Consider the following 12,194-nt stretch of genomic DNA (forward strand, 5'->3'; position numbering starts at 1 on the left):
GATATCTGGACTCCTTTATCAAACACAAAACACCAAAGCCCCGAGGGTAATTCCGCTATGAAAGGTGGGGAAACAGCAGAAATGGGGCCCTTGTGTTAAAATATTCATAAATATTAAATAGAATGATAGTCATTTAATAAAATACTTAAGATTACAGTATTAATTATTTGTATCTTCCCAGTGCATAGGTGCCCCCAGCGTGCAAGAAGAGGCAGTCTAGCATAGTGCACAGGCAGGATTGGGACTCAGAACTGGGTGCTATTCCTGGCTTTGCCAGTGGCCTGCTGGATGACCCTGGGCAAGTCACGTCAACTGTCTGTGCCTCAGTTCCCCCTTCATCAGGAGAGTGATGTCCTCTATCAAGTGCTTTGAGATCTTCTGGCGCAGAACTCTTGATGAAAGCATGGTATTCTTAACATTACAAATATGTGAATGATGCAGCAGCATTTAGGCCCCAATTCAGCAAAGCATTTAAAAACATGCTTGGTTTTAAGCACGTGTCTAAACCAACCCCTGTTCAGCCTAGCACTTAGGCATATGCTTAAATTCCACAGAAGACAGAGGGAGAATGACTCTCTCCTTTCACACTTTGGGGCAAATTCTGTCCTAAACAACCCTTCGTGCAGCTCTTGTGAAATTGGTGGGCTGCATGGGGTAGGCCTGGCCCATTTCATCTAGGCATGTATGTGGTATGGAGAGGTACCTCCTGCATGTCCTTACGTTTGAAGCCAGTTCACATTCAGGGATTCCATCTAAGCTCTTCCTTTGAAATGCTCCCTTCGCTGCATTGTGCTTGTGCTGCCCAAGAGAGACATCTAGCTGCAGGCTGAGGAATGAAACTTTTCCAAGGTGACATTTGTTTCTGAAATGCTACGGGCAGATGTGCTGAAATGGGACAGTGGGATATAGAACAATTCCAGCCGCAAAGAACAGTAGGGTTCTTCTCCTGCAGCCCTGACCAGTTGGGTGAGGGAATGTAGAAACTGGCAACATGCTCTTTCATGCAAGGAGAGGGCTCAGAGGAGCAGTATCGTGGCTTCATTAAGCTGAGCCAGGAGCAGTGAGATAAGTACCCAGATGACATCACAACAGCAGTGGTGTTGAGCAGCGCAAGTGGGGATGTCGAGCAAAACCGCAATGGACTAGCCTGTGCTGCCCCACCAGGTCAGTTACCAACAGTCCAATACCATGGGGATGGGCATGGTGCAAGAACAGAGAGAATACAATCGAATTTTCGGGTCTGGGCAGGGCCCAAGAGCAGAGCTGATCAAACTGTGTAAGTTATCTAATAGATGTAGCCTTTTCTCCTTCAAATCACAGATTACCCACAAAAAGGTCGAGCCTTTTATTACCTTGGTCATTACACACTTCGGCATCCCAGCACTGCTTAGCTCTAGAGCAGGCTTAAGGTGACCAGATATCCCGATTTTATAGAAACAGTTCCAATACACGGGGCTTTGTCTTATATAGGCACCTATTACCCCCCTTCACCTGTCCTGATTTTTCACACTTGCTCTCTGGTCACCTAATGTGGGTTAGGACATTTTTCCAAAAACAGTTTTCAGGGATGTTTTTGCATGTTTCCCCCAGTTTGTCACCAGTGCTTTCCAGTGCAAGATCATTTTAACCAATGGATTATTTGTAAACCTGGTGCTATTTGGCACTAGACAGCCATGTGTTGTGCATCTGCTACTCAGATTTGCTATTTTCATTGTGCGTCTGGTCACCTACAGTCACATGGTATTGTTTCCGCTTCTGATTGGTTGGTCTAAGCTTTATCAACCAGAGGAGTCCCCCTTTCTGTCTACAGATTACCTGTGAACATGCAGATTTGTTCAACAAAGCTACTGTTTGAATAATAACAATGGGTGAAATAGGCCTTGGATGCACACACTGAATGTGTGCGCCCTGCAATCCAGTGTCTGACTGCAGCTCAGGGAGACATACCTACACGAGCGTGGCAAAATACAGCATCGTAGATCTGCCACTGTGGGCTGTACAAGGATGCCGGAGACCTCGAGTACATACTCCCATTGCTATCCTGCGCTGAAGCCATTGCAGTCACCTCTACTCTGCCCTGTTTAGGAGCGTGAACATGGGTGCGTCTACCTGAGCTGCAGTCACGCCTCAGACTGCAATACAGACATACCCAGTGATTCACAGCATTTCTGCTTTCGGGGGATATTCCTGTGAGTAGGACCTCACTCCACCTGAATGTCTGTGGCTAGCTAAGCCCAAGAGTAGGCTTCAGTGGCAAGATTATTCACAGATGTTTCATCTCTGTATTCACCAAGAAAAGCTTCTCCTAGAGAAGATGGGACACACAAAGCCACCTCTAGGAAAGGAAAGGAGGTTGGATGTTATGGAGAAAAAAGTGTCCCAGATCATAGAAGCAGTTGTGAAAACCAGGAGACCTCCCCACAAATTCTGAATCAAGTCCCCTCCTGAAAGCGCCCCCAGCACGTGTCTGTCTGATGACAAAACCTCCAGTTAGAGAAGAGGAGCAATGAACTGACCTGAATGCCCTCTATCCGCTCCGTCACCACGTATGCATGCTGCATAGCCACTAGGGGCACGTTTACACCAGCCATCTGGCCTAGGGCTCGGGCCCACACTCCTGTCGTAAAAACAAACCACCGCACTGTGAGTGACCACTGGAGTGTATGAGGAGCTGCGCCAGAGATCAGAGGCTCAGAGTCCAGAATGCTGCCCCCTGACATGTGGAAACAGGGAGTTAAGACCCTTTGGCTCAATGTTAAACACAATCAAAAGCTTCATTCGCTTGGCATCTTTCCCCGCCCTGAGCACAGCCATGGTGAACCACAGAATGCCTCACTCAAAGACAGGACAAAGTCTCCTAATTGCTGGGACAGGAAGGACTAGTATCCCCATCAGATTATGCCGAGTGGCAGGGCTGTAGCTACGTTACTTTGATTTCCTACCTGCACAGTTCACCACACAGGGAGTCTGGATAGTCCCATAGTTTGTTTCCACCGCAGCGACCCTTTGCACACCCAAGTCATCGGCTTTGACCTGAATACCAGTCACTGGGCAATTCTCTATTACCTGGGGACAGCGAAAGAGAAGCACAGTGACAGCCCCCTGGGGTTTGAATGTTAAGGATTCAACTCATAATGCCAAATGAGTAACCCGGATCTCCTGAGTCGAGCTGGCTGAATAACGCATTGTTAGTTCATTGGCAATTTTGAAAAAAATCAAAACAAAAATTGTTTCAGTTCCGGCTGGAAACAAAAATTTTCAGCGAATCGAAAAAGCTGAAAAAAAAATGTACATTTCAGCTAGAATGAAAGAGTTTGTTTCCATTTTGACCATTTTTTAATTAAAAAAATTACATTCAAGGAAATTTTGAAACAAAAAGTCATTTCAAGCTAGGGCCCTCAAAAGCTGGAAGTGGCCCGGCCTCTCTGGACCTCTGAGAGGGCCTGTTGGTCACACATCCTTTTCCCTCCTCTTTACTTCCCCATCTCTTACGGCACCAAGCCAAAACCACCATCTCTGATGAGGCATGGCCAGGACTCCCTTCAAAGTCAGTCAGCACCACACCCAATCTGCCAAAGGGGGGTGCTATTAAGCAGAACAAGGCAACACTGAAACAGAGATCTGGCTTTGAGAATGGCGGAGGGTGGGAACAGCAGGAAGCAAAGGATCAAGGGTGTGAGGGGGAAAATGTAGAGAGAGAGAACGTATGGCTGAATGTGTGAGTTGTGAAAAGCTACAAGGCTCAGACACCCATCCAAATGTGCAATAGTCAATTACCGAAGCGCCTCTGGCGGTAGCTGCCCTGCTGAGGGTTGTACAGGTGCCAGCTGGATCCATTGTGCCATCCTTGGGAACGTAAAGTGTGCCGTAAAGATCATCCACGTTCATGTGCGGGTACAGGTCCTTGGTTTCTGCAGGGGACAGGACGTAGGATTCTATGCCATAGACCTTACCCAGCTACAAACAAAATACGAGAACAGGTGCATTAATGCAGACAAGACAGTGAGGTGTGGCATCTCTGCACAACAATCAACAATGTGAAGAAACCACAGGGCACATCTGGGTCCCAAATAACTAAACACAAACACGCCAGGCCTAGCTACAGACACACTGACAATCTAACTGGTTTCTGGTGGATTCCCAAAACACAGCATATGGCGAGCACCTTTAGTGGGCTCAGACTATTTAAAGGGACATTACCCTATTCCTATACAAGTAGGTGGTGCACTTGTAAATGAGATGCTGTACTTAATGGAGATGGGCAGTGGATGGGTTTCATTTTGCAAAGCCCAAATCAGGGATGCATCAGATCCAAGGACCTTTTTACCTTAGTCCCCAAAGCTGGGTATGGTGGAGAGAGGTTTAAAACCAATGATTCTGCTTTCGCTCCCTCTACCTCTCCTGAGCATTAAGTGTCCATTAGGCCATTGAATCAAAGAATATTAAGATGGACACGGCCATTTTCATAGCGTGTATTTCACTACAAGTGCAGCAGTTCAGGGGTTAAAGAAGAAACTAGTGTCATGTAACCCATCTTTGTTGGGACTCTTTGAAATCAAATGCTAACGTGTGTACTCCCCAGCAGGAAAAGACAGGAGGACTGGCCAGGACTGTACATCTCTCTGCTGCTTTGGGAGGAGGAGACAGCATTATGATCAGCAGCGAAACCAGACTTCACAGCTAATCCTGCATAGAGAGTCCCTTTCACGTTGTGGGTGAGACCAGTGTTCAGATTCAACTGAATCTCAAGGACCCCTCTACTAAGCGAGAAGCCATCATCATAAAGACTGCAGTAGCCACCAATGTGCATGGTTTACTGGCCAGGGCAATCCCTCAGCTAGAATCTCAGCACACAGCTGTATCACTTGGAACAATAAGGTCTGTGTGGGCTCTGCCACCAGGGATCACAAGGTGATCTACGGCCAGCCTCCTCTCTGTGGGTCTCTATTTGGGTACGTCTACACTGCAGCTGGGCACACGCTTCCCAGCTCAGGTAGACAGACTTGCACTCCCTTTGCTCAAGCCAGCATGTGAAAAAGAGCATTGTAGCAGAGGTAGCATGGGCGGTGGCAGCTTGGGCTAGCTGCCTCAGTATGTACCTGGAGTCTGGTGGGTTTATACTCAGGCAGCTAGTCCAAGCTGCTGCCTGTGCTGCCCTCAACTACACTGCTATTTTTAGCGCACTAGCTCAAGCAGAGCTAGCGTGTATCTGTGTATCTGGTTGGGAAGCATATTTCCAGTTTGATCTCCATACCCTCTTCCCTCCTCCCTGGCAGCTACTGACACTGCATTATCTTTCCTCTACATGGGCATCCAAAGTCTGTTGAAATCAGTGGAGACACTCCTGGGTTTTGGATCAGGGTTTTAGAACCTGCCATCAAGGCTGCTCCATGAATGATAAATGAGACCACATTTAACTTTCCAAGCGGGGTGGAAAAAATGAGCTGTCTAAATAAACAGCAATCACCCCAATCAGGATTGATTGATAAAATCTCCCTCTGTGCTGTGGGGAGAACAGGGGTCTACACACAGCAGAAGATAAATGGGTGCCCAAGGACAGGACAGTCCTGTTTTGATGCTGCAAGTCAAAGCAGCTGGGTTGAAGATTGATGCAGCGGGTTCCCTGCGATATGGTAGAAGACAGGATCAGTTGCAGACAGGATCCATCTCCTCCCTCACACTAACCCGTTTTCTAAGGGGCATGGATGTTCTCCATAAATATTGCACAGACATTCAAGCAGGTGGCTCTTTTTACTTCAGTCTATGAACTGATCTTCCGGGACATAGCAGAACACAAAGCCCTGGCTAGCCTAGACCAACGCATGCTACAGCCAGGGAGGAGGCGTTCTCAGTAGAGTGGATCAGGCTATTGGACAAACATCCAGAGGAGATTAGAAGACTCCAGAGTCTGTCCCCCATAACCAGTATAACGTTCACATCAACCACCTACAGCCACCACATCCTGAAAAAATAACTGCCCCAAGCAGAGATTTTGATAACCCACTAAGAGCCAGAGACGCCAAGAAATCCACTAGGGATTTCACTACCGCCAATCTTTTTGCATGGAAGGCGTTCAGAGACCATGGTGATGGTTGGTAGCACAAAACCCTCCGGGAGCTGGACCCCCTAGTCTAGCATCAGCCCTGATCCAATGATCTGTGAATAAGTAGAAGGAAGGAAAGAGATGAGGAGATTCCTGCTTACAGACATGAGTCTTTTGTACTCGTCCAGCCGTTGCTCGTTGGAGGCGATGAAGAGCCCACCGTTCTGAATCCAGCCTGTGTGCAGACCCGTCTCCTCCTCCAGATCTTTGCTGACCACGTTGCGAGTATGAGCCAGCAGCTCCACTTCCACGTCACTGGGACGCAGCTGCCACAGCAGACCTGGGAAAACCACAGAGTTTCCAGTAGACTCTGCCATCACCTCCCCATTCCAACCCTACCTTACAAGCCAAGCAGACAAACAGGTCAACAGTGAGAATTGCACAACAGGTGTTTTGGCAATAACAGAATTCCTGGCCTAGATGTAACCCACGATGTGGTCTGCTGGCTCTCTCTAGGAGCTAGACCATACAAAAGTCTTCAGCTACCACCGCTTATAGATCTCTTAGCTCCACTTAGAAGAGGCTCACGCTTTTAGGTCCAGAGGTTGAGGGCTCAACTCCTATTGCTGACAACCCACTCAGCAGCCAGGTGTAACAAACGATGGTCCATTCGGGCACTAAGCCTACAATCTAGGCATTATCAGCACCAAGATATGAGCTCAGTGTCCTCTTACAAACAGCACACACCCTGCAAATGCCACCCCAGGACAGCAGTAGCTGCCTTTGTCGGACATCTCAGGAGAGAATCCAGACTGATGGAGAGACAGCAACTGCACCAGCCTCTCACCGTAAGCAGTGGCCCCTCTAAGTCAGGATTGGCGGGGAGCTGACGCTGTGGCTGACCAGCAACAGCTGGGAGAAAAAGCTCCAAGTCAGGCAGAGTGGCAGAGGCTGGAACAATTTGTACAATGGGGGTGCTGACAGCACTGGAATGGGTTACCTAGCACTGGAATGAGTTACGTAGAGAGGTGGTGGACTCTCCTTCCTTAGAGGTTTTTAAGATCAGGCTTGACAAAGCCCTGGCTGGGATAATTTAGTTGGTGTTGGTCTTGCTTTGAGCAGGGGGTTGGACTAGATGACCTCCTGAGGCCCCTTCCAACCCTGATATTCTATGATTCTGTGATTGACCCGAACTGTATGGAATGGAAATCACTTCAAGGCAGGGGGTTCAGCAGCACCCCTTGTTCCAGCACCTATGCAGAGTGGGTTGGCTGCCAGAGGGGCCGGGGACTATTGGAAGGAGGTTCCCCAGTAGTCTGGCACGGGTCTGCCCAAGGAAGGACCCAGGGGCCCACCATGGGGTGTGGGGGTAAGACTGCTGAGGTTTCTTTCCCCTCTACCCTACAAGGTGGGGAGAAGGCCAGACTTCTGAAGGCCCATGTTATCAGGTAAGACTCCTATACAGGGTCAAGGAGTAGCTCGCCGAGGCCTGAGAGACTGGGCTCTTAAAGGGCCAGAGTACCACAATAACCCCTTAGATGAGAGCTGAAGGAACGATTCCTTTCCCAGGTCTCCAAGGGGGGCTCATCCCCATCCAGGCAGCAAGATCGGGATAGTCACAAACATCCTGACCCGGACAGCAGCGGAGCTCTTCCCACATGGAGCTGAGCAGCCACAGTGAACTGATGGCTGCTCAGCACCCGGCAGGATCAGGCTCCAAAAGCCTCCCTCTACAGCTCTAAGTTAAGCCTTTGCAATGCTATAGATGCTTCCACACCCAGAGTTCTGCTCACCAGCCGTGTGCCAGGTGGTCCCCGACGTCAGGCGGTCTCTTTCCAGTAAGACCACGTTGCTCACCCCCATCCTAGCCAGGTGATAGATGGTCTGACATCCCAAGCTGCCTCCACCCACCACCACGACGTTGGCTGATTTCGGGAGCGGTTTGGTTGGCCCTTTGCCTTGAGAGCTTTCTTCCTTCAGAGTCTTGTGGTAAGGGACGCTCTTCTCTGTCGTCTGGCCCAACCCACTGCTGAAGCACCTGAGGCGGATGTTTCTCCCAGAGGCTGGCATCTGGCGGGAGGCAGCTCTTCGGACCACGTTGCTCAGGTAGGACATGATGACCTGAAATTCCAAAGACAAACCTTCAATGGACTGAACAAAGATCTCGCCACACGCTAGCAATACAAAAGTCCACACTGGAGTTATTATTATCGTGGGTCTGGACCCCATTGTGCTAGACACTGTACAAACACAGAACAAACTTAAAAAACGGTCCCTGCCATACAGCCACAGCCTGGAATTTCAGGTCACAAAGGGTTTTGGAGAAAGATAGGGTGCTGGGGGAGGGACGGGAAAGAGAATCACATGGCATCTCCCTGGCCCCAGCTCCTCAAAACTCTAACATCCACCTGCCACCCACCTTGTCTCTCTTAAACCAGGTGAACAGTTACTGACCTTAGGCAAAAGCTGCAGAAGGTGGCTGTAAACTGAAATGCATTTGCAACAAAGGAAAGCTTCCAGTTAAATACAGACCTGCTAAAAACCAGCTGCTTCCCTGTGATGGAGTGGACTAGTCCCAAAGGCCCCCTGCTGGGTTCTGCCACACCAATCTCTGTGTAGAGCAGTGGAGAGGGCCTACAAGCAGGATAGAGCGGCTGCAGAGGAAGCAGCCAATCAGGACCCAGAAGGGCCATATAAAATGAGCTGCAGAGCAGCAGTCAGTTGCTGCTTAGAGCAGGAAAAGAAATGACTGCAGGTCTGGCTGCCTGGAAGAGCAGTAGGGCCATGGACAGTTTGCTAGCAGGGACCAGGGGAGCACTGAGGGAGCTCCTGGCTGGTTGTTAGGAGTAGGGACTGAGCCTGGGGAGGGCTGCAGGAAGATAGTGTCTCCAGGGAGGAAGCCCAGGGGATACATCCCCATACCAGGGTTGGACTACTTAAAGACCAAAGCCCAGGGAGAGCTAGAGAGAGCCACCACCAGAGGGGTAACTGAGCTAGGCTCTGGTGGACCGTGTACTACGGAAGGGGTTTGTGCTGGTTAACATGCAGACCATGTGACTCGGCCAGAGCCCTATTTCACTGACATACCCACCTGAGAACCACTGAAAGGGGTCACCAGAACTAAAGAACGCAGACACATCCAACCAGAAGGGGGCACTCACGAGAGGTGGGTGCCAACTCTATTACATGTCCAAAGCAAAGACTAAAGCAATAGCTTGAAGAATCAACTTTTTGTTTGACAGAGGCTTGCTAGTGGTACAGGCCTAAACGACTGAGAATTACTAAAGCCAATGATCTATTTTGCATGCACAAGAGTAACTCCCATTAGCTTTTATGAGCTTGAAGACATTGCTGGTCAAATACAGTGGTGCCTGTTTGTCAAGTAGCTCAACAGGGTTTGCAAATACAGTATTGGTAAGCCTCGTGATTTTACTGAGAGTCTTGTAATTCATGGTGCTTTTCTTCAAGCCCCTGGAAGGCAAGTGATTTCAGGAGAATCCCAGCTTTCATTTAAAAAAAAAATTCTAGCCTTTGCCATGGGCTTGAAAACATGACCTGAGTGCTCCCTAAAGGCTCAGAAACCAAAAGGCCAATAAATTATTATATTTTTAAAATCTTGTGATTTTTAAGGCAGACTCATAATTTGGGAGGCCTGGCTCCTGGTTTTTTACCACTTGGGCTTGGCAAGCCTGCAGACGCATGCTTCAGAGTACTCAGAAGTGCTGGGCACGTGGGCTAGGGGGAAGCGCACTTCACATTTAGATTGTAAGCTCTTGAAGGCAGGGGACAGTCTCTTTGTTATGTGTTTGCACAGCACTTAGCAGAGGGAGGCCCCCCGACCTACGCCCAGGGCTAATAAGAATCATGTTGTTGCAATCCGGGCCCTATGGACACAATGAAGGGGGGGCAGGATTTGCCCCTATATACAACACATGGCAATCCCTGCCCCTATGGTCATAAAGGATAGGTGCTGTGTGGTAGAGACGGACCCAGGATTCACTGCTCGGTGAAACGTCTAGTCCTCTCTCCTGCCCCCCGTGCATGCATCTGTCCAGTTAGTCTGCTCAGGCTGGGTGCTGGCATGAGGCTCTGGCCCTATATACAGGTTTGGGCGTGTTCTTTTACACAGCTGAAGCGTGCAGCTCCCTCCTCCCCTTGCTTTAAGTCTTGCTCTGGGTAAATGTTTCTTCCTGGCTCTTGCAGAGTCAGCAGGGCTAAGGAATTCCTTGCCAGGGAATCTAGGGTCACAGTCCCTGCAGCAGAGACCTCAGACTTCAGCCAGCAGATCCTCGCTCCTTTTCTCTCCACTCTACGCTGAACAAGCCAGACCCCAGCCCTAATGGTTTTCAGGCTGATTTTTCCTATTACTCTGCCACAGGGGCAGGGGAAGGGTTGATATTCGTGTCTCCAAGCTCCAAGAAATTCTTCCCTGTGCAACCACATTTCCTAAGATTTACCAACATCTGGTCTTACCATGAACTTTACAGCCTGAAAGCATTCCTGTCATTTAAGACACAATCTCCCCTCTGAGCCAGTAAAGGACCCTTTGGCTGCTCAGACACAGCCCCCTCTGTTCAGATTTCCCCTCTGCTTAGACAAGCTCAGCTTTCCCTGCCAGCAACGTGAGCTGACTGCACCCAAAGCACTCCCCTCAAAAGGGGGTCAGTTCACTTTACCTGCTCAGATGGCTGCGAGGTTCTTGTTTCCTCCGACACTCTCCTGCTGTCTGTCACACGTGTGCCACGGCCCCAGAAACAGTAACTAGCACTTGAGAGAACCGCAGCCAGACTTCAGTCATTGCCGCTGCTGGCCAGTTACAACTGTTCCCAGAGTCTGGGAATTAGTACAGTGCAGCATGTGCACTGGCTTGCCTGATAAGAGAGCTCTACTCAGCCGGCCTAGTCACCCAGACAAGATGGATAGTGCACTGTCCTTTATTAGCAGAGACTGAAAGCTGCAAGGATCAGAGCCGTTAGAGATGGAAAAGCCCTATTCGTTTACCCAATCTCTCTTCCTTCTGACCAAGGCAGGGTACGAAACAAAGAGCCTGGATGGGAACTGAACGCACAGCCTCCAGCCTTAGAGCCTGATCGCTTTTCCCTGAACTTGGCCAGAGCTATTTCAGCTGCATGCCATCTATTATGGCAGAAAGAGAATCCAGTAAATAAGCGGAACATCTGAACATTCAACCCAATTTTCCTGCTGTTAAATTATCCTCATGCCCTTAAAATGTCAGCAGAGTAAAATCAAACCTGGACTGGAGCTTTAATTGGAAGTGAGCCTGGACTGCATTATTCAAAGCTCGGGTTTGGATTCCAAACTTTTTTGTTTTTTAAATATTTTATTTAGAACATTCTCCTCCACCAGAAAGATGATTATTTCTATTACAGTAGTGCCTAGAGTTCCCACATGAGATTGGGTCCCTTTGGGCGGAATATGAAGACATTGTAAGCGGGTTGGGGTAGCCTAGAAAAGAACAAGACATTCTGATTAAAACACCAATCAGCAGGACAAAGGATGCTATTAAGTGAGACTCCTGCGTCACGCTTTTTGCTCCTGCTTGCAATGGGTTGTTTTCGTTTGACACAGGAAAAGCTCAGGGCAGAATTGTCCTATATGTAATTAGAGAGACATTAGACTGCCTCCCTACTATCCTGGGACTGACTATATTTGCAATTAGCATATACCCAGCTTATCCGTTAGAGGTTGGGTTTAGAAGTGATCTCATGTTAGCCCTGGTGTACCCTGGGCAGGGGAATCGATCAAAGTTATGCAACTTCAGCTACATGAATAACGTAGCTGAAGTTGCTGGTGTCTTCACTGCAGTAAGTCGACTGCTGCTGCTCCCCTGTCATCTTTGCTTGCGCCTCTCGCGGCGGCAGAGTACAGCAGTCGACGGGAAAGCGCTCGGGGGTTGATATATAGGGTCTAGTCTAGATGCAATAAATCGATTTCTGCTGGATCGATCGCTGCCCGCCGATCCAACGGGTAGTGAAGACATACCCTTAGAGACAATACAACTTGGTGTTCAATCTTTCCAGACTACTGTACCCCCTTCCAGGAGTCTGATTTGTCTTGCGTACCCCCAAGTTTCACCTCCCTTAAAATCTACTTGCTTACACAATCAAACATAAAAATACAAAAGTGTCAC

At 48.9% G+C, this 12,194-nt stretch overlaps 1 protein-coding gene across 1 annotated transcript in view; it reads right to left on the reverse strand.

The window, feature by feature from the left end:
* Window positions 1–10,793, reverse strand: part of SARDH (sarcosine dehydrogenase) — a 93,788-nt gene extending 82,995 nt beyond the window's left edge. The window contains exons 1-6 of the mRNA XM_032767634.1: window positions 10,720–10,793; window positions 7,837–8,164; window positions 6,205–6,383; window positions 3,778–3,957; window positions 2,943–3,066; window positions 2,517–2,617 (exon numbers count right to left, since the gene is read on the reverse strand). Of these exons, the coding sequence (XP_032623525.1) occupies window positions 2,517–2,617; window positions 2,943–3,066; window positions 3,778–3,957; window positions 6,205–6,383; window positions 7,837–8,158 (906 nt within the window). The 5' untranslated portion in view covers window positions 8,159–8,164; window positions 10,720–10,793. The remainder of the gene's footprint in view (window positions 1–2,516; window positions 2,618–2,942; window positions 3,067–3,777; window positions 3,958–6,204; window positions 6,384–7,836; window positions 8,165–10,719) is intronic.
* Between the last annotated feature and the right edge of the window lie 1,401 nt (window positions 10,794–12,194).

The sequence above is a fragment of the Chelonoidis abingdonii genome, chromosome 24 (assembly GCF_003597395.2).
Source record: "Chelonoidis abingdonii isolate Lonesome George chromosome 24, CheloAbing_2.0, whole genome shotgun sequence".
In the NCBI taxonomy this organism is placed as follows: domain Eukaryota; kingdom Metazoa; phylum Chordata; order Testudines; family Testudinidae; genus Chelonoidis; species Chelonoidis abingdonii.